Source organism: Drosophila virilis, chromosome X (assembly GCF_030788295.1).
Source record: "Drosophila virilis strain 15010-1051.87 chromosome X, Dvir_AGI_RSII-ME, whole genome shotgun sequence".
Taxonomy (NCBI): Eukaryota; Metazoa; Arthropoda; class Insecta; order Diptera; family Drosophilidae; genus Drosophila; species Drosophila virilis.
The window spans coordinates 14317501-14342500 of record NC_091543.1 but is presented as its reverse complement, the minus strand read 5'-3'; the positions used below and the strand labels follow the sequence as shown (position 1 = coordinate 14342500).

At 42.3% G+C, this 25000-nt stretch overlaps 1 protein-coding gene across 3 annotated transcripts in view; it reads left to right on the top strand.

Moving 5' to 3' along the window:
- The window catches only part of spri (Src homology 2 domain-containing protein sprint), a 115361-nt gene that overhangs the window by 22990 nt on the left and 67371 nt on the right, over positions 1-25000 (top strand). The window contains exon 1 of one of the 3 annotated variants that reach the window (XM_070211389.1): positions 22668-22861. The exons of the other annotated variants lie outside the window; for them this stretch is intronic. Within the exon in view, the coding sequence (XP_070067490.1) occupies positions 22806-22861 (56 nt within the window). The 5' untranslated portion in view covers positions 22668-22805. Of the gene's footprint in view, positions 1-22667; positions 22862-25000 lie in introns of those variants that run through there. 3 annotated transcript variants of the gene reach the window in all.

Below are 25000 nucleotides of genomic sequence, written 5' to 3'. Positions count from 1 at the left end.
GATTTTAATGTTTCGAAAGCTCAAATTTCGCAATTATGCAAGCGCGTTAAAGAGGGTATAAGGGCAAGGGGTGTGTGTATATGAACTGTCCAACTGACAGCTGTAAAATTGACAGCAGCTTTTTTGGTCAGCAGCGGGTGGGGGCGGAGCGGCAGCTCAACTGAAGCGTCTCATTAGCCACACAAGGTTCTGATTCGCACAGACACATTCATGGGCTCTCACACCTTATGCACAGCACGAAATTTCCCCTGACAATAGACCGCAAGACCAAAAGTCCAAAAGAATGACCAAAGCAATATAAAAGGGAAAAGCAAGTCCAGCCTTCAGAGTGTAAACATTAAAAGCCAAAGCAAAAAAAAAAAAAAGCAGGAAATATGCAAATTGAAAGGACAACCAAGAATAGAACTGGCTGCCGTCAGCTGAGAACTGAGAACTGGGCATGGACTCCCCACAGGCAGGGCCAAGACTGCCCAGGAACTAAAAGAAAAAGTAAAAGAAAAAAAACCATAAAGAAAACCTCAACAACGACTAGACGAAGTGTCAATGCACTCGCTGTAGATATTGTGTTCATCTGGCTGGTTCGGTTCACGGTTCGCAACAATTGACTGTCGTTGGGTTTGGTTCATATGGTTCATGAGCGCACAAGTTTACGCTACACAAGTTTTTTTTAACTTGAACCAAGCCAGTTATTAAATAAAGGATTCATTTAATTATACAAAATAAACTGCGAACCGGTTCAGTTAACAATACGACTTGATAATAGAGCATGGAAGACTTTTCACGTTTGCATATTCAAAAGATCTTCAATAGGCAAACAGCTTTTCAAGCAGAAACGAATTGTTCCAATTCAGATATCTGTAAAGCTTGTCTGTTAGGTCCAATACCCTCTTGGTAGGGTATTAAAAACTTTGAGCTGACGTAAATTGCATATTAAATTTTACATTTTTCATATTTATGCAGCCGGCGATGCGGCACACTCATAAAGTGAAAGTGACTCAAAAGCCGTTTAAACAGGCCAGGGTAGGATGTGGGATGTGCTTTTGGGTTGGAACTGCGACTGCGACTGGGACTGGGTTGAATGTGACGGCAGAACAAGAACAACATTTCAATTTAGGAAAATATTCATTATGCTCAAGTGTAGACTACAGGCAAATGGCGCTAAACGGAAGCGGAAACGTGCCAAGCAAAAGTTGACCCCACAGTTACTCACGGCGCAAACAAAACTTTCGACTGCCACACACACACACACACATACACACATACACACACAGCTAGCCGGCACTCATTTGGCCATTGTCAGGCAACGTCTTCATTGTCGCTGCTCAGCCTCATCCTTGTCAGCGGCGTTGCCGTCGTCCAAGTCCTTCTCGTCGTCCTTTTCGCTGCATTGTGCAAACTTTTATAAAGTTATGAAAAGTCATTCAAGTGCGTGGCTCTAAAAGAGACAGCAAATAGAGAGAGAGAGAGAGAGAGAGAGAGAGAGAGAGGGAGAGCTGACTAGTTGTAGAGTGTGAGATTTTGCGAGACGACTTGGCGACATTTTGGAGCACTTTGTGCTCATTTCCAACGTTCTTTATGGCTGCAAAAACTAAAGACAGCTTCGACAAGGAGCCCGCCCAGGTGGCCAGGCTTGGGTACTGGAACTTGGCTGACAATAAAGCCGTCAGAAACGTGCATGTCGACACAAGTATGTTGTCCTTAAATGTGCTCAATGTCCTCGATGTCGGCGCCGTTGTCGTAGTCGCAGTCATCTGAAGCGACAATCCCCAAGTAGTTAGATACCGTAAATAAATATGAAATAATGGCAACAGCATTTTGTGCTTACCTTAAATATTATTCTATTCTAATATGTAAGCAAGCGAAAGACAAATGGGGCTTGAGATAACTTAATGCCGGAGCAGGTTGAATAGCTAAGCGGGTGGCAGTGGAAGCTGGCAAATATACAAATATATCAGCGTCTAGTAACAAATTTTAAACTATAATTCCCAATCGGTTCTAGCTTATTTTATATGCTATACACATTTCTAGAATATGCTATGTTCTTCAAACATTATTCGGAAGTTTGTGTAATAATTAAAATAGTTTATGCACGTTTTTCATTCATATATCGGTTCATGAAGTGAAAGTGCCATGTAATCTTGTTTCTTGGAATTTCTTTGAATAAACATTATAAGTTTAGTTTTTTTTCCCACAAGAGAAAAGTGACTAGGAATTAGAGAAGTTACGATGTTTTATCACATTTAAATAAATAAATTTGTTCTAATGCTAAAAATAGTGGAATTGATTAAAAGTGGCATACCATGTTTCTAACAGTTACTTAACTGTGCTACGCTTAACATAGCTCTGACATATGTATGTAACAAAGTGCATACTGTAATTCTCAAATTGTTCTGGCTTGAAATCAATAAAACATTTTCAATCAATGAAATAATTAACATACTTTAGTCTAATCGCTTCTTATTTTAAAGTTTAAAAAACATTGTTAAACTGAATGTAAATGTTTTGCTTTTAACATGAACTACATCTATTTACTATTTTTATTTATTTTTTCTATTATTTTTTTTGATAAAGAAAAACTATCTTAAGAAAAAAAGTTTGATTTCTAATCGGATTAAACTCTTCTATTAAAAATTGTTGGCCAAGCAACAAGCTAGCAAAAGTATTTTGTTGCAATCTCAGCTTTCAGTTTCATTTAAATTCGAGTTTTTCTTTGAGGCATCAAAAATAAAAAGGCTGCATTATGTGAATAATATTTAGCTTAAGGCCAGGTCTTGGCCAGGTTGTCCGTTGTTCCGCAGTCCCCTTAGCCAAGTCTGGTTAGAGCATTAAGGTTGCGTTGTGAGTGGGCAAAAGTTGTGTTCGTGTCCTTCGGCTGGCAGCTTAAGTGAGCTTTGCCATTAGGTTTGGTTGCCACACAGCTGCTGCCGGCTACCTGTCCGCTGGGCTGGGTCTGCATTTTGAGTGCTGCTGCCAAATCTCATTAACCACACGCGTTGGCCACGTTCAAAGTGGCAAGTGGCAAGTGGCAAGTGTCAGGCGCAGCCACGCCGCTTGCAACATTCCAGTTGGATGTCACTCACGCTTTGGGGCACATGCCCCAAGCTAGGTTGGGGCCCATGCCACAGCAGGCTGTCGCATTTCATGTGCTCAGGATTGCGTGTTCGGTGCGCAGCAGTAAATAATTTTTGCCAAAAGGTTGTTGAAACATTTAATAAAACCAATATAAATCATAACAAACACTTAGCACAACACAACACAACAACAACAGCAGCAGCACACACACACACACACACACATATACGCACACACATACGCACAGACAGCAGAGGCAACAAAGCGTAACTAAAATTCCAAAGCGTTGCCCATTTTGGCCGCAAAAACTTCTGCCGCAATCGCCGTTGCCGGCGCGCCGTGCACAAAAATGCCGAGCAGGCCTCGGCACCCGCAAATGACAAACTTGTGTGTGTGTGTGTGTGTGCGTGTGTGTGTGTGAGTGTGTGTCTATGCCCTGGTGCGGGCCTGTGTGCTGTAAGGGGTATTAAATTCTGCATTGCAACGCGTGAACGCACCTTGCCGTGCGTCTGTCTGACTGTCGCTCTGTCTCTGTCTGACGCACATTATGTATGTGCTAGATGTGTGCATGTGTGTGTGTGTGTGCGTGTAAACTCATGCCGTTCCATGCTATGTCGCCTCTTGCATAGTTCCATGTCCATGTCGCCGTCGTTGGCCACGCCAGCTTCCCCGTGGCAACATTCAGCCGCAGCAGCAACAGCAGCAGGAACAGCAAACGGTAAGCGTTTGCCTTCGAAGCATCCACGACTAGTAAATACCCTGCAACATGTGTGCTTTGAGCTAGCGTAACTGTGGCATTGCGCCTTTTTGAAACCGAGTTTAATATTAAATCATATATTGTGATAAATCTGTTATGCAGAAGCATACTTTGATCTGATCCTCAGTTGCAATACCCTGTAAATTGAAGTCTATTATGAGTTGTTGAATTGCTAATAAATGCCCCGTAGTTATTTATGTTTGCACTTAAAACTGCTTTCATGAGAAGAGCCCATCCTAGAAATCTCTTGATGTCAGAGTGAAATTCTTGAAATATCCTCAAATTTTTAAATTACCAGCCAATATACCCGCCTTGCTGCTGCTGCTGCTGTAACAGGGTATTAAAATGCGCAAAAAATTAATTGCTGCGCATAAATCAAAAGACTTTTGCTCTCACTGTGCTCAGTCTGTGAGCGACGACGACGACTCCCTCTGCTAGCATGTCGCCCACCCCTTGGCCCATACTCCAGCTGCCCCTCAACCCCTGGCATCGCTACGCACTTGCTACTATTTCTATTTTGGCCAACATGGCTGTATTCGCAGCACAAGCCTCGTTGCCAGAAAGTGCAACACTTTGTTGCTGTTATTGTTTACTTTGAAGCGCCATCAAGGCCACATTTGATGAGGTCCATGCACGCCAACTCATTAAAGCCGGCAAGATGTTGTTGACCGAATTGTCGAGCATTGTTAGCAATTGTTGCATGCTGCACAACAAACGAATGGCATCGACGGCCATTGATGACCGGAAGTTTTGCCATAAAACTGAGCCTCATTGCCGCCGTGACAGCTCCATAAACAAGCGCAAGAGTTCAGACTGATTGATGCACGTTTTTTTTTTCTTTTTTATGGCTGTCAACTTGATAAACATAAACTTGAAATGTGTTAACAAAAAGTCAACCAATTACGGCAATTTATTGTTGCTTTCATAGTCCATCAAATTGGTTTCGTTAATGTGAGAAAGTGAATCGGCTCTTTATGTTACTTCAAATGCGTTCAAAAGCCAAAATTGTAGGCAAAAAAAAAAAAAAAAATGTCAATAATAACTTATTTGAAACAAGTAGAAGGTTTTTTTTTTTCTAAATAGCAGACAATTGTTGCCGAATAGAAAAAAAAATAAATAGTTGTAGAGGGTATTATAATTTTGTGATAAATTGATATAGACCTAAAGTATATATATTCTCGATCCGCAGTAGATATAGCCAATTTGATTTGAAACTTGGCATATTTCCATATGGCAAGCGTATTTATTCTTCGGCATGCTGAAAATATTCGCACGTTCTCGCTTGGAACTAAGAACTGAGGCGCTCGAGTGCGCTTCGATCTAACTACTTATAAGTCTTCGTATTTTGATTATAGCTGGCCATTTTATGCATTCAACTGCAAACACAATCACAGAAAGTTTTTACAACTTTCTCAGGTCATAAACAGTTGTATTGAAGTACCTATTTTCCCTTTAGTTTGTCGCACGCATAAACTGGAAACTTAAATGCATTCATAATTTACAACAATAGTTGTGTTTTTGTTGTTGTTGTTGTTGTTGTTGTAGCATTTGCCAAGGCCGTTTCACAATTGTTGACGGGCTTTTAAACAAATGTCCAAGCAGCAGACAGTTGCCTCGACTGCGGCTGCTGGGAGCGCCACATCACGCATACGTCATGGGTGCCGGCTATAAAAAGTTACCATGCATAAAATGCACACGTCAAAAGCGACACAAGTATAAAGAAAAACAACAACAACAACAACAACAACAACAATAAAATGAAGAAAAACGCTCGTAAATAATGCACAAGCGATTTATCAGCGAGACAGTTGCAGTTGCAGTTGCAGTTGCAGTCATCAGCTGTTGGTGGGAAACCCGCGACCCTCGACCCTCCGACCCTCGAACCACAGAGCGCAAACCTCGCGACTATTCAAATGGCAATTTGGCAATAGTTGCACAGAACCCACATGCAGAAACTGGTCTTTGTTTTTTTTTTTTTTTTTTTTTTTTTGGCTGGCGCTTTTGTGGGCTTGGGTCTGTGTCTGGGTCTCGGGTCTGAGGTTTTTGGCCCACGCGCGCCGACAGTTTGTTTAGCCCCGTTAAGCCTCACACTAATTACACTTGCGCTTTTTACAAATCCACACACAACATTTTTCTTGGTCTCGCCACAAAAATACGCAAAATGCAAAATACGAAAACACAAAAAAAAAAAAGGTACAAGAATGAGCTATGCACAACTCGAACATATTTTCATTTTCATGGTCAAAATGACAGTGTCCGTCCACTTTCCGGGCTCACAGTTACGGCAGTGTGTGTTTGCCGTCTACGGGCCTCGGTCTACAGCAGCGACAAATATGCAAATACCTCGGCTGCAATTTCCCTTTATTCCGTCTTTTTTTTTTTTTGTCAGCTGGCATTTCACTTTTTCCGTTTCCGTTTCGGTGTAGCACGCAAATCTTGATTTAATTTCCGACTATTAAGGCTTAAATGGCAGCCAGCCAAAAATATTTGCGGCTTTCATGAATATACCAAAAAGGATTTGTGCTTTGTGCATGACTTAAAGCTCATTAGTAGGAATGAATGTAAAAAGTTGCCTTGAGCTATATTATTCGCAAATGTTGCTATAGTTTTAAAACTATTCCATTTACAAGCATATTTTGCGCTGTTGCCTAACTTCTCTCTAGTCGAGCGTTGGCTTGACGTAAAGCTCATTAGTAGAATGAATATTGTTAACAAATGCTGCAATAGTTTTAAAACTATTCTATTTACAAGCATTATCTGTCCTGTTGCCAAACTTCACAGCATTTAGCAGTGTTGCCGATTAGAAAGCTTTTTAGCACAAACATTGTTGCCAAGCTTCACCAGATGAAGACTCCTTATCCAAGATGCCTCTAGAGAGGGCAAATATCGTGGCTTAGTCAACAGTTTAAAGTAGACATACTCAACATAAGTAGCTGAGCACAGCTGCTCCTGTTCATGGGGCGCTCAAATTTATGGCCGCGCTGATGCCAAACTTCTCAGGAACTTTTGCCACATCCTTTAGGAACACTGTAAATGTTCATGTTTGACAAACAATGTCACTTTTACTACAGTTTAGTTAGTAGCTATCAGTGTTTAGTTTAGTTACGAACGTAACTCAATCTGCTAACGCACTGTGCATTGTTGCCAAACTTCATTCCGGCAAATTTACCTCAGTTTATGAGCCACCCGTGCGATAGACAAAGAGTTAACCTTTGACACCCAAGCTGTTCACACTATTAGTTATTTATATGAACCTTGCACTGGTGGATGACATTGGCTTTTGCCGCTCGATGTGACAAATGAATTTGGGTCAAAAGTTGTGAAAATTAAAAAGGGCCCAAATCTGAATCGGACGCGCCAGAGCGTACTCGAGCTTGAACTCTGTGTGTGTGTGTGTGTGTGTGTGTGTGTGTGTGTGTGTGTAAGTGTGTGTGTGTTGATGAGGCCAGAGTTGCCACAAACATTTGCACGTCTCAGATTCGGGCATGTTATCATGGACTTGCTTTTCGGTTTCGGAAAGTTGGTGTCACGGGACAAAAGGGCTGACCGGCGATTCGCTACGGTTTGCGGACTGAAATGACATTCAACTGGTCTGTCGAATTGCAATTTTATTTCCGTTTCCGCATCGACGTGCCACATATGCCGCACGTACCAGACACGGCCTGGCCCCAGCACGGGGCCATTCAATTGAACGTTCGGTTCTTTTTGTTTTTTTTTTTTTTGTTGTTTGGTTGGAGCTCATCTGCAGACCAACCAAACTAACCAAAACCAACAACAAAAGGGACACTAAAATGTTACAAAAGATTTACGCCGCTTTTGGTAGCTGGCAACCCCATCTAAGCCCCCAACTACAACTATGTTACATCCCTCTCCGGCTGGGTCCGACCATTACTTTTGCTTTTGCGGGTTTGAGTAATGGATTAGATTTTTACTCACTTGTTGGGTTCGCTGGCTGCTCCATTGGTTCACGTGACTCTTTGCCGGTACCCTTTTTTATTTTCGCACCCGCCTTTGATAGTGGTTTGCATACCCTTCCTATCGCACTGCATACTATGAAAATATCATGCGTCTCGTCGTATTAGTGCTTTATAATATAGTATTGTGATCTTGATAAGATTTGGCTCATATATATTTTGATACACAAAAAGTTTTCTTTAGAAGAACCTTCTCGTTGACATGTCGATCCTATGAGAGGTATGTGGTATAGTGGTTCGATCCGACGCCAGAAAGACGGACATATGCCAAGCTTCAATACCATAGCCTTAAGCCTGCGAGGCAAGTTCCCATAGAAAGAGACAGACGGACAGATGGCTATATCAGCTAAGAATATACAAATATTGCCAGACTATGCGATCTAAGCGATCTGGCAGCACTAACACTTCAAATTGCAGCACTAAGTTGGCTGCGACTGATGTAAATCCTGGCCAGATTTGTATCTTTTTCTGTTGTATTGTTGAATTAACCTTTAATAGCTGAACTCAGAAATTATTTTGTAAGCGCATTCAGCATTCGTTATCTGATAAATTTTTGCGTGGATTTGGTTGGGGATTTCTTTTGGGTAGTCTGTCGTGAGGCTTTGCGGTAACCCCTTTTCGACCACAATGCTGGCACATTAAAGCGCATTCCTTTTGCTCTTTACGCACAGCGTACTCGTTTAGGAGCTGTAGTTTTTTATTTTTTGTTTGTTTTTGATCAGACTATAGACCAACCTGGGGTTAACCCCAAAGCAAGTGGAATTTCCGTTTTTGTTATACCCTGCAAAACTAAATTGGGTTGAAGTAAATGAAGGAATAAAGTAGCGATAGGGCAATATTAGAGACAAGTGCTTATGTGTAATTAGTATAGTTCAAGCTAAATGTCTTATCCAGATATATTTAAATATCTCAACTTCACACATTCAGACTGATATATTTTGCTATCAGTTTCGTAGCGCTTATCAAGGCTGCAAAACGTTCTTAAGTCGAATTGGATTGCAAGCAGAAATTTTATTTATGATAAGTCGCGAGTTGATCCATAAGAGAGAGCGGTAGTTCAAATCACCAAAGCTAATTGTTGACTCCTTACAGGGTATCCACAAAATCGTCTTCTCAGTTGCAATTAGCAGTTCTTTCTTGTTTTTATAGTTACAGTTCATGTTAAAGTTCATGGTAAAACATAGCAAACTTTATTTCTTGTTTCTTTGCTATAAATGTGAAATTTTCAAGAGCTCAGAAAATTAAGGAAAACGTTTAGTCAAGTTTACTGTTAATGTTGAACAAATCGAGCCTTTTAATATCCGCACTAGACATCCATCCAATCGTGTAAAAGGACTTGATTTCTGTGCTATTGAAAGCTTAAAACTCAGGTGTCTCTTACAGGCTAAACAACTGAGAGGCAATATATTGTCGCGACCCCTAGCTACACATACGGGCTGCTATCTAAGTCCTTTGCGATGGGAATAGTAACTAGTTCCTGGGCTTAACTGTTGTCGTAGTGGAATTGCATATTTCTAGCCTCAGGCCAAAGCCCTGTAAGACTCCTTCGATAAGTTTATTCTTAACCATGCTAATTGCTAATAGTAAAGGCATTGGGTGCGACCAATTTCAGTCTAAGCTCAAAATCCAACATTCCAATGCTGCAATAGGGCCCATGCCAAGGCCAACAACTACCTGTAGCCCAGCCGCATTTTATGAATCAACCCAACCGCCCTTTCCTGTTCGCATCCAAATCTACCACCAATCTCATGCTCCATGTTATTTGTTGTTCATTTGCCGTATCAAAATCAATCGAAGCTTACACAAAAACAACAAAAAAAAAAGAAAGCAACCGAAAAAAAAAAGGGAAAATGGTAGCCGGGGAAAGGTGGACGATGGGTAAAGCCATCAAAGAAACGTTGAAATTTTATGAGCCCGCAAGGGTCACATTAAAACGCATGTTAAGGCAACAACAACTGAAAACATCGGCAACAACAAACAAACAGAAAATAAAAACAAGAAAAAAGAAAGTAGAAATACATTGAAGCAAGCGTTTGGCTAGGAAACATTTTGCCAGGATGGATTGGGGTTTGGTTTTTTTTTCGCACAGGTTGCGAGAATTGGCGCATTTCTCTGTGATAAGGTCGCACGGCTTGCTACGCAATGCCTCGACTGGCATTTTAATAGACTGTCGATGTTGACGCTGTTTACAATGTGTCTGGGCTCAGCTTCGAACTGACAATGACTCGGCGCCGGATTGTGGCCAAGTAGAGCGTGACAACCTGCGACCACGTAGCAGGACCAAAAGGGGTAAATGGCAGGGAATTTTGCGGCATCGGGTTAAACAACAGCCTGACAATGTCAGCTCAGACAAGTCAAAGGCAACTTTAAGCTGTCAACGCTTTATAAATCCAATCTGAAGTCGGGCGAGAAACTGAGAGACTGATCTAGGCCTGTGACTTCGCTTTCCGAGCGTCGAACCAATAAACGCAAAGACGGCAGTTCAAACCCCGCAGCAAGCTAAACATTTTATGCAAAGTTCAAGCCCCTGATTGAGAGCAAGTGTCCGCTCAGAAGGTCTGTTCGCCTAAGTGAAGTGTCCGCTCACAGAGTTTTCACTGTACTTACAGTTTTCAATTTGCTCTTGTGTTTAAATCAGTTTGATCGTGCAATGCCGGGTAATATATACTTGTTTAAAATCAAATACAAAGCGAAAAAATTGAAATAGAAGCATGTGCTCATGAAGCTGGTTCATGAACCGAAACTGGTTCACGAAGTGAACCACAGGTCGTAATACTGGTTCGTGTTGTGAACCAAACTCAAAGCAAAATTTGACTTAAAACTTGATTTAAACCTTTTTTTCGCCCAGCTTTTTAGGTGATTGCTTCTTTTTGTGTTCCAGAAATATTTCATCCCGTCTTTATTTCACACTCCGTTTGGGTCCTTCTAAACGGAAGACCTGCCTGCCCCTCCCACAAGCTAGCTACTCAGTCTGAGCCTCGAATACTTTGTTTCCCATTCATACTTTATGTGAATACTTACACATATCATTGCCTCAGCCTGTGGCGCCCTTTTTCTTATACTTTTGCAGAGGATATTCTAATTTTGTCATGAAATATGTGACGCATGGAACGAGCTGTCTTTCACAATGCTCCTGATATATATATGTATATATATATATACAAAATCATGTCAACATCGAAACACCATATCATGATAAAATTTCTCTTTTCTCTTCTCATATAACTGCAAAAATGCAAGGCAAATGTCTGCAAGGGTATTAAATGTTCGGATTCATACTTTCTCGTTCTTATTGTATTTGATTTTCTTTTCTTTTGTACATCAAGTGTAAAATACTTTTCACTTTTGTTGTCGAAACATAATCCAAGTTGTATCTATTTACATATTTATCTGCATTTTGCGGCATTCGTTGCCGTCTAAGGGTTGGGGCTGAGACTTTTCTTCTACGTGCCGCATCTTGGGGCTGACTCTTTAACTGCTTATGGGCTAGATTTATAGTCACGGCTTTTATTTATGTCACTTTTGCCGTTGTTCTACAGCAGAGACACCATTTTTCTTGTGGTTTTAGCATACTGTCTATCCGTCTGTCTCTCTGTCTGTCTGTGTGTCTCTCGTCCGGCAGATCCTTACAGGGCCAGCTTTTGCCCGTTGCATAAAATCAATTTCCATGGCTTTTGTTTTCGCCCGCTTTCGGGCGTTCGTTCCGCACGTTGATGCCGAGTTAAAAGTGTTGCAAGTTTATGTTTTTCGCCAAAAGCTCGAGACGACACGCAGTCGATGCCTGCCACAGCTGGCGACTGGGAGCTGGGAGCTGGTAGCTGGGAGCTGGTAGCTAACTTGGCATGCCCAGGAGTGGCACATTTGGCGCCCAGCCGCGCGCTGTCTTGCATATTTAAGTTGCCTCCTGCCACTGCCACTTGGAACTGCTGCTGGCCCGTTGTAGCTACACATTTCCGTTTCTCTTGTTGGCTCCACCTGCTGCTGCTGCTGGTGGTTCATTAGATGCTCAGCTCCTTGTTGGCTGCTTGGCGTTATCTAAACCCATATTTTCATGCATTCATTTGGCTGCAGCACTCATTTCCGTTTCGCTTTTCCTGTTTTATGAACTCGACTCCTTTATTAATGAAGTGGCCACAGCTACTATCTCTCGCCCTCGCCCTCGCCCTCTCCCTCTCTCTCCTTTGCAATTAGCCAAATGTGTGAATATATATATATATGTATATATATTTTGTGTTAATTTCCGTTTAATTGTTTAATATGTTGTTTGCATTTTCTATTAGCATCTTTCCGTTTCGCATTGTTTCAACAATTATTGCTTCATCCGTCCCTGCTCCACCTTCGCCTCCATCTTCACCTTCCCCTTCACCTGCAGCTCCTCATTTTGCTAATTGACTGAAGTGTGCCGTTGAAGTGCGCCCTGTCAGCTTTTCCAAGGGTTGTGGCTATCCAAGCATTCTTGAATGGGCTATTTGCCGTGTGCTTAAGGGTTAGCCACTGGCATAAACACCTGAAATTAACCGTTCTCATTCGGACAGGTGGGCGAACAGCTCGTTTAGCAACTAGCCAAGTTGGTCAAGTAGCCACTTTCAGCTCAACTGACAGAACCTCAAATACACTCAAGCCATATTAAGTGCACGCTTCTTTTTTATACCCTGCATAAAGGTATAAAGGTATCCCATCTAAGCTATATGTATTCTTGATCAGTAGCACGAACTGAATCGTTCTAGCCATGTTCATCTGTCGGAATGCAAAATTGTAAGCCAGAGTGTTGAAATTGAATATATTTATATCATGCCCAGGTTCTTGTATTACACTTTCTGGAACTATTTCAAGGTAGAGCCGTGCGCCTTACACCCCACAAATGCTATAAAGATCGGACTTTAGGCACCGAACTAGATCACGAATGCATTTTCCATGTACTGCATGGCAGTTCGATTGGCAGCTTGGGTTCCGGGTGCCTCTTACCTTCCATGGGTATCCATATTTTTGTCATGAAACGAGTAACGCATAAAAGGAGACATCTTAAGGCAAATGTCAGCAAGGCTATTAGATTTTCGGCGTGCTGCATATATGCTTAACTTCTTGCCTCTATAGAGACAGTTGATCCGGTATTTATATGCTATAAATGCGTACTTTTTGTGCATAAAGTGAACGTTGTTGTGTCCGCCTGCAGAGCATTCAAAGGGTCCTCAACTTAGCCGCTTATGATTATGAATTTAAATCGGCATTAACTATGCTTTATTGGCTGCCTCGCGCTAAGCTGCTTGGCTAGTTAATTGGCTTAGCTGATTTAGATGGCGGCATGCTCGAGCGAATGCCGCAGCTGCCACATTGCCAATACGCCAGGGTGCACACATGCAAACACGTACACACACACACACACACAGACACACATGCAGAGAACTGAACGCTTAACTAATTTAAATCATTTTAATGGCAACGTCACCCAACCTATGCGAACTTAACTAATTCCCGCGCAACTCTTAAGCTCCATGCAAATCCCGAATGCCATAAATGTAGCGCCGTGTGCCGTAAGCCCAACTTCCCGGTCCGTTGGGGCAAAGCTGGCAACAGACAATGCCAAACCGCAGTTGCCAACTTGGCCAAGACGCAACTTTCAATTGCGCCCTGTTTGTGTTGTTCGCAAGTCGTAATAGAATAAAGTTTTCCGCCATGGGAATTTCAACTGTTGTTTTTCAAACGTTGCTCGTTGCTAAACCACCTGACCGCCCCGCCCTTTCCTAGCGCCGCCTGGGAAAGGCCAACTCGTGCCCAGGTTCCCAAGGACGACAACATAAAAAGCACATAGATCTCACTCGCGACATCTTTAGCTTGTTCTGTGCGTGTAATCCACTCAAGGCACCCCCCCTCCGCCCAGTCACCAATCCCCCAGCTCCAAACAGGCTCCAAACCCTCCCCTCCGCCCCTCGCATTGAGCTGTGCGTACATATGACTGTTGGCCGCCATTTTGCTCGAATTCGTGGTCTTAAGCTGGCAAAAAGATGTTTATTGCCTTCAGTTGAGAGCGTTGCGAACGATATGAAAAGTGTTTGCAATACACTTTACACATTTGTATATACCTCTCTCTCTCTTGCTTCGTTCCCTTTTTTATATATATATATATAAATAGATATATATTAGTATATGTACATTAACGGTACTCTCAAATATCCTATATACTTGGTAATAGTTCGAAATTTCCCACTCATATAACTCGTTTAAAACTCAACCGATATTCTCTCTTTGTTCATGGTTTGGCCTTCAGATCAATTTGGCATCGTAATCTGGTCAACATTTATTCAAAATATATATTCCCCAAAATATCCTATATAGACATAGATTGAAATTTCTCACTGCCATAACTCGATCAAAACTCAAGTGTTTTTCATATACTTTGGTTTTCTGTCGAAATTCATGTAAAAATGGAACCCTCAAATGTCCTATATAGACTATATAGCCGAAGCGAATCGGTACGAGCCCGAAATCCCAGCTTAGTTCTTAACTGTGAACCGAATCGTAAGCCTAAGCAACTGTCCAAAAAAAACGAACAAATGAAACGTGGTTCAGGAACCGAACTTCGAGGCTGTGAGTTGCGAGTTCGCACCGTGAACCGGAACCGGAACCGGAACCGTCAAGAATTGTTAGCTTGCAACCTTGGTTAGATCTACCAAAATATTCGTATCCTTAATGATAGAACATTTTTAATGTATATGAATGTTGAAATTATACAGAAATTTAAATAATTCATGTAAGAACCAAATAGTTAGGAACATTAAATCTAGCAAAATGTCCGACGAGTTTTCCGAAATTAAACTATTTGACAATTGATATTTCGAAATAGTTCTTGTCAACTCTGAAATAAATTGAAGCACTCATAAATTGTGCCGGAAATCGTAGCTTAAATTAGATTGTGCATTTGCCCAAATGATTCGTGTCGCTGGCATCTTTGGAGTTGTCATTGCACAGCTGACATTTCAAATTATATGCACGCCATATGCTTTGCCATATCATTAAACGCTTGGTAAACTGATCCCAGTTTTATCTATAAGCAATCTGTGTCATAATACAAAAATCATATATGACTTAAATGGCATACACAACTGAATTGGATCACATTATATATGCCACTTGTGTTCAGTCAGGCATTCAGAGCGTTCATTAGAAATCCTAGACGAGTGTATGGCATAACTGAATGTTTGCTCACCTACACATATGCACAGTATATAAATATACATATATATACATATATATATGTATGTATATCACAAGACAGGCATTATATCATATGGCAAAATTGGTTTGACTAACTTTCAAGGGCACATCGCGTCGAATTTTAAAGGAAAAAGCTAATTTTGCAGCGCAAATGATGTAGATGACAAATATGTATATGTATGTGTGTGTGTGTGTGTGTGTGTGTGTGTGTGTGTGTGTGTGTGTGTGTGTGTGTGTGTGTGTGTGTGTGGGTGTGTGGCTCACCTACTTAAGGCGCCTGCTGCCGACCGCCGACTGTTGTCTGTTTATTGCTTTTATTTATTTACTAGACATAGCTGCCAACACACACACACACACACACACACACACACACACCCTTCCAGTTTTTAGTGGTGCTTTTGATTTGCTGTTGACGCTGGCATTGGCGTCGCAGGTGTTGCGACGTTCCATTTTGTGGTGTTTATGTCAAAAAAAGTGCTGCTTGGTTTAAGGGGGGGGGGTGCTTGTCTCGGCTAGGCCATAAAACGGCGCGCGCTCAAAAGCAGGCAACATAAAGTTTAATGCATGCCCGCTGTCGCGACAAGGTCCTTGCCCGCCGCGTGCTTGGCCAGGGCGCACAGCGTTCATATTGAACGGAGGCCGTGGCAATCAATATGCCAACTGTCCATTGATTGGATTTTGATTTGCTTGGCAGGCGTCGCACGCGGCGGACAGTGATTAGGAATTGCGAGCGAAAAGCCAGCCCCTGGCAGCGGGAACCATAAAACTAATCAAGTTTAAATGCGAGTTGGACATCAATGCTAAGCTGCCTTAATGGTGCGCCCACAACAGCACATAAGACCAACACACACACACACACACGCACACACATGGAGAAAGAGAGAGTCACTAATTAAGTAATTACTTTTCGCTCATTAAACGCAACGCAAGAAATTCAACTTCAATTTAACTTGATGTTGTCTGCCCCAACACCCTGCCTTGCCCTTGTCTTGTCCATCAAGTGCGCACTTAGCAGATACAAAATACACAATCACACTCACACTCACACTCACACACACAGTTTGCAAGTTTTTGCGCACTTTATGCTGCTTTTGGTCCTTGCTCGCCTCTCCTTCCCCCCCCCCCCCCTTCTGCAGAACTAATGCCGTTCGCCTCGTCCTCGACATCAATCGATTGAATCGACGCCGACGCTTAAATATTAATGATAAAATGAAGTAAACGGTGGCAGCACCCTGCTCCAGCTCCATGCCCCTTCACCAATCGCATTTAGTGGAGCCTCATAAGCAGCATCAAAAGTTTTGCCCAGTTTCCCGGATGACTCATGCGGCCAATATGATGCCGAGAACCGGCCATGGTTGCCAGCCCAATCACCTACAATTGTCAAGCTTTTTAAAGAGCTTTCTAGTCGAGGGCTGTCAACGAGCTTGCCCCCTGTTTAATCTTAAAGCTCTCTTGAGAATCTTGAGAATATTCAAAGAACTTACAAAAAGTTTATCTTTTGAACTTTTGCTCTTAATTGTGTTTTCATAGGAGAAATAGAAGAGATCACTGTTAGGAAAATCCTAACTGAAAATCAGCTGAGGTTAAGCTCAATTGGAGTAGCTGGAAAGCCTTAATATTGCCCACCCTAGTAAGCTTTAAGTTCGCCTGTTTTCTTATAAGTTTGAAACTACAGACAATCACCTTGAAGCTCGCTCAGCTTAACCTGACGTTCGTAGCTAATATGCCCCAACAAACCGAATGCAGCGTCAATGCGAAAAGCCAAACTCAAATTCAAAATGCGAAAAGTGTAAGAAAAATATCAGACGCCATAATTAACTAGCTCGGAACGGCGTCGACCCAAACAAAGGACGAAAACTATGACAAGGGCAAGGACGATCGGCGGTTGGAACTGCTGCACTTGTGGCACATGCAGACGCCGCCCGTTGCCGGCTGCTGCCACATTCTAAAGACAACAACGCAAAAAGGCCGCATGCTGCATGCCGCTGGTGTGGGCGTGGCACTTACATGAAATCATTTTTTGGGCAACAGACGCATCAACAATTTTTCGTATACCCATTGATAATAGCCGAAAAAGCTATAAGATTTCTGTGGCAAGCAGAAGAAAGCTTCTTCGATCTCATCGAGTGTATATATACACATATATTCTTGATCAGAACGACGAGCTAAGAGGCTAAATTGCTTGCAAAATATATACACAAACGAAGAATATATCCTTTCTTGAATCCCTTTGTCCATTCACCCTAGCTGTAAGGGCAAGGCTTTGCGCTTTGGCAACATAAAGATCGGACTATAAGCACCGAGGTTAATCGAGAGTGCATTTCCCCTGCATAATGTGGGATAGTTTAAGGTCTGCGTGTTACTGTATGTAGTTTTTTATGGCAAAAGGTCCTAGGGTATTTTCAGGTCGGGCACTCCCGACAAGGGCACTTTTAGCTGTTTGTTTTCAAACTTATATGAGCCTCCAACTCCTAGGCGAACAGTTTTCAAAGCCGTGCACTGAAGTGCTTTAAAAAGATAAAAGCCATTTATCATGCATGTATACACACTCACACACACACACACACTCACACACACACACGCTCACACCCATGCCTAGACAGGTGACGCAGGATATGGAATCCTGCAGGCAGACACGCGTGCCGCAGCACATTTTCATTGAACTGAGTAATCCTCAGCCGAAAGTGAAGGAAAAAAAACATAAATTGTTATATTACATGCAGCATCACGACGCTTGAATGCTCTTTAATAAGAATTTGATTGATAAAAGCTGGATGCTATAAAAAATGCCGCTTACATATAATGAGCATTTGCCTTGGCTCCAGAATGCTTTGAAATATTCTCGATTTTATTAGAAAATGTATTTGATTATTAATCATTAAATATTATAAATCCGCTGACATAAGTGGAATAAAGGTGGAAATATTAAAACATAGAGAGAAGCACTTGATACAGTCCAAGTTTTTATAGCTTTATACACTCTTATTCAAATTGAGTTTTGATAACATTCAAAAATAACACGTGTGCCATTAATTATTATAAATCCACTGCTACCGAGGGAAAATAGGTGGGAAGCTTAAACCGTATGTAAAAAACAAAATCAAAGTTTTTACTGGTTTATTCTCTCATCAATGAATAAATACATTTAATTTGAATGGAGCAATGCAAATATTACGGCTTAACAAGTGTTTCACTGATTTTAATAAATCCACTGCTGTGAGTGGAAAATAGGTGGAAGGCTTAGGCAACAACACTTGGCACAATCAAAGTTTTATCTGGATAGATGTTTTCTTTAAAATACATTAAAAATACCAACTATTAAGGCCCACTCTTAGGTAAATCAAATCATTTGTCCTTAAATCTGATTAAGAATGTAGAGCTTCCAGATGTTCCTCTAACCCACGTTCATATATAATTTTCACTTCTCCAAGCGTTACAAGCTTAACAGCATAGTCATCGTACTCCAAACTATGTTAATACACTAACGACATGAGGCAAATATTAAGCCAAGGCTGCCCCGCCCCACCGCCCGCGCCACGCCCCGCCCACACGTTGCTAAGCCGCTTAGGCGATCAGCTTGCCATTAGCCGCAGGCCAAGTGACCACCGCACCCCAAATACACTAACCCCACACAACCAAAGCCGAATAAACTATGCAGGCTGATAATTTTCAGCCTAAAAGCATGCAACAGTTTTTTTGCGCATTTGGATTTTCAGTGCACGTAGCCAAAGTTAGCCAAGTCATAAACCAGTTTTTCAATTTCTAATGCAAACGGCCCTAAAAAAAAAAGGGCGAAAAGTTAAAGAAAAGGTTTTCGCCTGCTACAAAGTGTATTGGAAAATGTGTGTGGTGGGGGCTGCGAGCGGCTTAGGGATCGAGCCGTGTCGTAAATAAGCAACAGCAACAACAACAACAACAACAACAACAGACAGACAGAGTTACATATGCGCTTGTTTCCTTCTTTTGGCTCGTTGAATGCAATGGCTGCCACTAAATTTTCCACGCTGCCGCCATCGACGTCACAGTCGGCAACAGTTTTTATCGCATTCGCGTGTCTGGCATGCATGCTTCACTTGTGCCAATGCCCAGAGTCTTAACCAGCCTCCCACTCCCCCCATCCCCCCTACCATTCAAACGTCGCAGCCACCCACCCCCCGACAATCCTGCCCCTGCCACAAAGCGTCTCCCACACGCAACAAAGCTGAAAATTGCTACTTTGTTCGTCGTCGCCGTCAAGCACTAGTCTCCACCTCCCCGCGCCCCCCTCTACCCCTCCACTCTCCCACTATCACCCGCTACCTCGTCGTGGTCGTGCCCGTTGAGCTAGAGAAATGTGGAGTACTGGGTTAATATGTCTATCACTTTTATGGCTAGTTAGCTCTGCTAAGCACATATTAATTTTGAGAGTTATTATTGTTGTTATTGCCGTTGCCAACTTGCTAATTATTGTTGCAACTTTCGCATTTATTTATGTATACATATTTTACTTCATTTGTTTTGTTGCTCCTTAATCGATGGGCGTGTCAATTGCGCAATCTACAAAACTGAATGTGTGCTTATGAATTGAATCATTTACGGTTCAATTGTTTTGTTGTACACACAAATTTGTTTACAATTCGCAACCAGTTCTAGCTTTTTCGGCATGGCTTTCAATTTTTTTTTTTTAGTTGCATTTTCTAATTTTGAGTTTTATTTAGTTAAATTTAAAAATCACATTCTCAAACTATTTTTTAAAGAAATTCGTTTACAATTCGCAACCAGTTCTAGCTTTTTCGGCATGGCTTACATTATGAAGCTTTTTTCTATAGATATATTTCATAGACTCTCGGACTATAAGATTGCCTAAGCCTTATCTTAACCATGGTTATATCTTAACAATGAATCCGTTTGGCCTACAAATTCCGCTCTATTTGCCATATTTTTACAGCCTTAACAGTTTTTTGTCAAGAGCTTTCATAACGGTGGCAAATGATGCAGTTGCCGTCTAGTTCTTGTTGCATTCAACACTTGGCACTGGGGATTTGCATATGCATTTGGATTTGGTTGCAGTCGCCAGTTCCAGTTACGCTTCAGCGCTTAGTTAAACCCTCTCGATCAATGTCTCGCTCTCGCTCTCTCTCTCTCGCTCTCTCGCTCTCGCCTAGCTGTTATTTCCTTGCGAGACCGCAACGGGTTTCACCTTACCACATGCACATGCCTCAGGGCTGCTGCACTTGTTGTCAACTTTTTTATCAAGGCAAAAGCAACAACAACAACAACAATAAGAAGAAGAAGAAAACCTTTACGGCTGCTGCTTTCAGTGTTGTTGCTGCCTTCGGTTTGCTTTTATTGGATTATGCGCTTTCTCTTTCACACATTTCCGCATGCGGCTGCAGTAACCGCTATTGGCAATGCGAATCGCGGAAAAACCAGACCGGCCCCCTGGTGAAAAGCGCGTCAAGAGAAAATCGCTGCCAAGCCGGTCAAGCTGGACAGGTGTGTTGGCAGCACAGCTCCATGGCTGCTAACTGGAACTAATTCAACTAAACATTGCGAAATTGCCATTACATTTTGCCATTTGGTGCTGCACATGCGGCGGCTAATTAATTTGCATTTCGCTCTTGCCGCCATTTCGCTTATCGATTTGATTGCCACACAGCTAAATTGCAGTTGATTGAACCTGCCACCAGTTGCATGAGTCAGCGGGCGGGCGGGCGGTCGGTCGGTTGGGCGGCCAGCAAATGGCTTCCTTCTGCTCTGGCCAAAAATCGTAAATATTCCATTTTCCAATTCTTTCGGCAGCCTCCGTCTGCTCGCTCGCACGCATGCGGCAATCGCATTGCGCACACATCTTGCGCTCATTCCAGTGTGCTCTGCTCTCGCTGCTGCTCTCTCTTACTCTCTCTCGCTCTTTCTCTCTCTCTGCGTTGAGTGCGCCATTGGCTCACTTTGGCGTCCATGTTGCGTCGTCGCCTTCAGTCACTGCTAAACTTTCAATGTGAACGCGCGCGCGGCCTTCTTTTCGGTCTTCGGTCGTCGTCGTTAAGCGCTGCTGCGCGGCTCTTTTCTTAGTCGTCGCGTAAACGAAGTCTGTGTGTGTGTGTGTGTGTGTGTGTGTGTGTGTGCATGTGCTTGTGTGCCTGCACCCCTGCCCAGCCCTGCCATCAAACGGACTCCCGCGCAGATCGTTTGTGATTCATTCAAATCAAGCGAAATTCGCCAGTCTCAGCTCTTGTTGTTGTTGTCATTGCAGTTGTCTTCTTCTTCTTCGTCTCTTTTTTTTTTTTTTGCTCTCGTGCTGTAACCCGCAGCCTAACGGTAACGCTCAACTGTGCAAACAGCTTAAGAAATAACAACAAAAAAAAAAAAGCAGAGATTTTTTTTTCCGATTGTATTTCTTTCTCATTCACGACAAAGTGAAGAAGCAGCAGCAAAAATAACAACAACAACAACAACAACAACTACAAAAACGAAGCTCAGTTAATGAAATTCGCAATTTATGTAATGTTTGTTTTATTGCCGCTTGTTTTTATACTTCTTTTTCATACATTTTGAGCCGGCAAAGTTCAAACCAAAAGTTCAGATCTGTGGGGAAGTTGGCACGAGTGTAGAATTCTTCTTCCCAAGTCAGCTGAGAGCGGGAGAGCGGGAGAGAGAGAGCGAGAGCGCGCGCGAAAATTAGAGTAGTTGAGCAAAGGATTAAAAATAGTTTATGAAGTTCCGTTTGCATAGAATCGGGCTCATCAGCGAAGTAGAAGAATCTGCATAAAATATTAACTCGCTTTCTATATACATAGACTATATAATACCGATCTCTGGCTGAGATTATCATGAAAACATCAAAAAATACTAAATAATACCGACTTCTGGCAGTATTATCATAAAAAAAAACATCTTAAAAAATACTAGATAATACAAATTTCCGACAGTTCTTTCCTGATATATTATCATAAGAACATATAAAACAAGTTGTGTTTTTAAAAAAGCAATAAAAGACAAAGAAAAAAAAAAACCCCTATTTTAAAGTAAACTTATCCCGCTCAAACTTATCTACTTGGAATTCTATTGGAACTCAGCTCTCATAAGCCTCAATCTGTATTGTTCCCATCAATATATACATATATGTATATACATATATGAAATAGTTAAAACTTGACATAGATAAATCCGTCGATTCGTAACGCTAAACGTATCTTTGTTTCGGATTAGTCACTCTGGCAGCCCGATATGTTTATACGTACGTACATATATGGCATATATGTAATTCGGTTTCGGGCAATTGGCAGAAATTTCGTGCGGGCAAAAACACGTGCAAATCGCTAGCGAAACGCGTCGTCGGCTAACGCGTTTCTCAACTATTTGTTGTTATTTATTGTTGTTTATTGTTTTTTTTTTTTTTTGTTTTTTTTTTCGTTGGTGAAAATTTTGCATTTTATGAAAATTTCTTGAAAGAAGCCCATTAAAATTCATGTACAACAGAGCTTTCCTCTGCTGTGTGTGCGCGCGTGTGCGTGTGTGTGTGTGTGTGTGTGTGTGTGTGCGGGCGTCTGTTGTGTATTTGATGTATATATACATACATATATTATATGGTGTATATATAACGTCTGATTAGTTTAATTAAAGCGTATTTTCAATTGCATTGTGCGCAGTTCACAGCGAAGCATTTCCTGCGAGGCGCGCACACACACAGATACACACACACACACGCACACACACACTAGTATAGAGACAAGGCCGAAAGCAAAAGTGCAGTTAAGTGATATTGTTGGGCGCCCGCCCGCCAACGCCCCCCCCCCGACTCTCCCGCCCACATGATGACAACGAGCAGCCTGGGACGACATTTTCTGGAAAAGTTCTTTCCATTTCGGTGAGTGGGAAAGCGCAAGCAGAAACTAACTCAAAGTATGCAAAATACGAATGCCAAAAATAAATATGGGTCAGGCGATGCGCAAAAAGGCAACTTGGTGCAACTTGCAACATGCCACATGCCACATGCCACTGGCGACTTGCGTCAAGTGCCTGTTTGCTATTTTTGTAGCGCAAGTCAAGTCAAGCTGTGTCACTGACTGCAACTTGCCGCACATTGTGGCAACGATCGATCGCTGCTGCCGATCCCCGACAGCAGCAGCCCAAGCAGGAACTGCGACACTTTTTTTTCCCCCCAGCGCAGACTAAGATGCATGGGCTTTCATTGAGCGCACGATCGATCAACCGATGCGCCTCCAGTATGTGTCCACGTTCAGTCGCCGTTTCCACACGCATGCATGCATGCAACATCATAACTATGCACATGCAATTCCTGATTACCCGGCTTTAGCCGGGCCCATTTGTCCACCCTGAGTCCATTCGAAATGGGTAAAAGAGCGCAAATTGTATTTGTGCAAAGGTAACTGGCCCGGGAAAGCATATCCGACTCCATTTACCATCCGTGGTAAACTTAACTCTAACCCCACAATCCTAAGCGCCAAGGCGCAGACGGTTTGGTCAGAAAACTTTGAGTACATGCTTTTGTATCTCAGATCTTTGCTTTTACATTCTTTCGTCTTTTGTCCAGCTTGAAAATGAATTTGAAGCCAATTGAACGAACATTTGACTTTTACATTTTTCACCAAGGAGTGTGGATTTGACGAAACGTGTGAAAAACTTGTCGAATTAATTTTTATAAAGATTTGTAAATATATCGTTTGCGACTTGATCGAGTTTTGATCGAGCATATTTTATAGCAAGTCTCGAAAAGTTAAAATTGTAAAGCCAATAATATTTGGAAACTTTAAAATGAAAGAAACTTGACTTTTATATCCAATTCTAGTAGCTAGATGTCAAATTTGCTGAAACTAGCTTCTAAAGCCTCACGTTTGCTTGGAAACGGGGCAAGTTATCGATTATCTGTTATCGATAACAGAAACTTGTACTACGCTAGGAACTGTTGATGCTGATCTGGCATATATATAGTCTATGGGCTCAGAGATGTCTTCTTCTAGGCGTTATATGCCTAGCATATGGCATGCCCCTAACAGGGGCACAGAAATATGAATGGCAACAGACCTGAAACTGCGCACGATCGTTGATCCTCTCTCTCTAATCGAGTGGTGCAGGGTGGTGCAGGGTGGTGCAGGGCGGTGCAGCTTGTCAGCCAATTGACATTTGTCGTATGCAATTGAATCGAATGTTGCCCCCATTGGAATGTGCTTTCGGTTGACGAGCCATCCAAGCTGCACGCTCCACGCAGCCTGTTAACAGCTGGTTTTTTCTTCTTCTTCATCATCATTTTGCTGTTGTGGCAGGGGCGTGTTGCTGCACGCAGCTGTTGGCGCCTCGTGAAGAGTCTGGTCGAAAATAAATAAATACTTCGCATCGATCGGCTTCGGCTTTGATCAGCGTGGGGGCGCAGCGAAAATGAGATCAAGAATACAAAAAAAAAAAAAAAAAAAGTACAAGAGCTGAAAAGGGCCAAAAGGTTGCAGCTGCTACAAGTCGTTATCCTTTTTGGCTAATAAACATAATTTCTTATTTGGCCAGGCTCATTATGAAACCCCCCAACCGCACCCTTAGCCCACGCCCCCACACAGACTCCCGCCTCTGCTCAACTGGCTGCTAAGCATTTTTATCGCCTGCCATAATTGTCTGCATAACAATAACACTTTTGACATTAACAACCAGCAGCAACAATAACAACAATTGTCATAATTTTGCACAATAAAAAGTGTTTTTCTTGATTAAATGGCGCATGAGGATGGAGATTGGTGTGCGGGGGGGGGGGGGGGGGGTGGCAGCGGCAACTGAGGTCGCCCCATCGAAGATGCAAAGATGAAAAAGCCAACAAAAGGAAAAACAAAACAAAACTTTGGCGAAATTCGCGCGTTTTCCTCGATTTTTCTCTCCCAGCCACTTTTCTCGCCGACGCTTTCTCGGTGTGAAAAATACCAAAAATGGCATTGCCCATAATTTTATTGCTTTCATTTGTACAGCGATGTGGACGGGGCGGGGCTAAAGACTGCCATTAGCG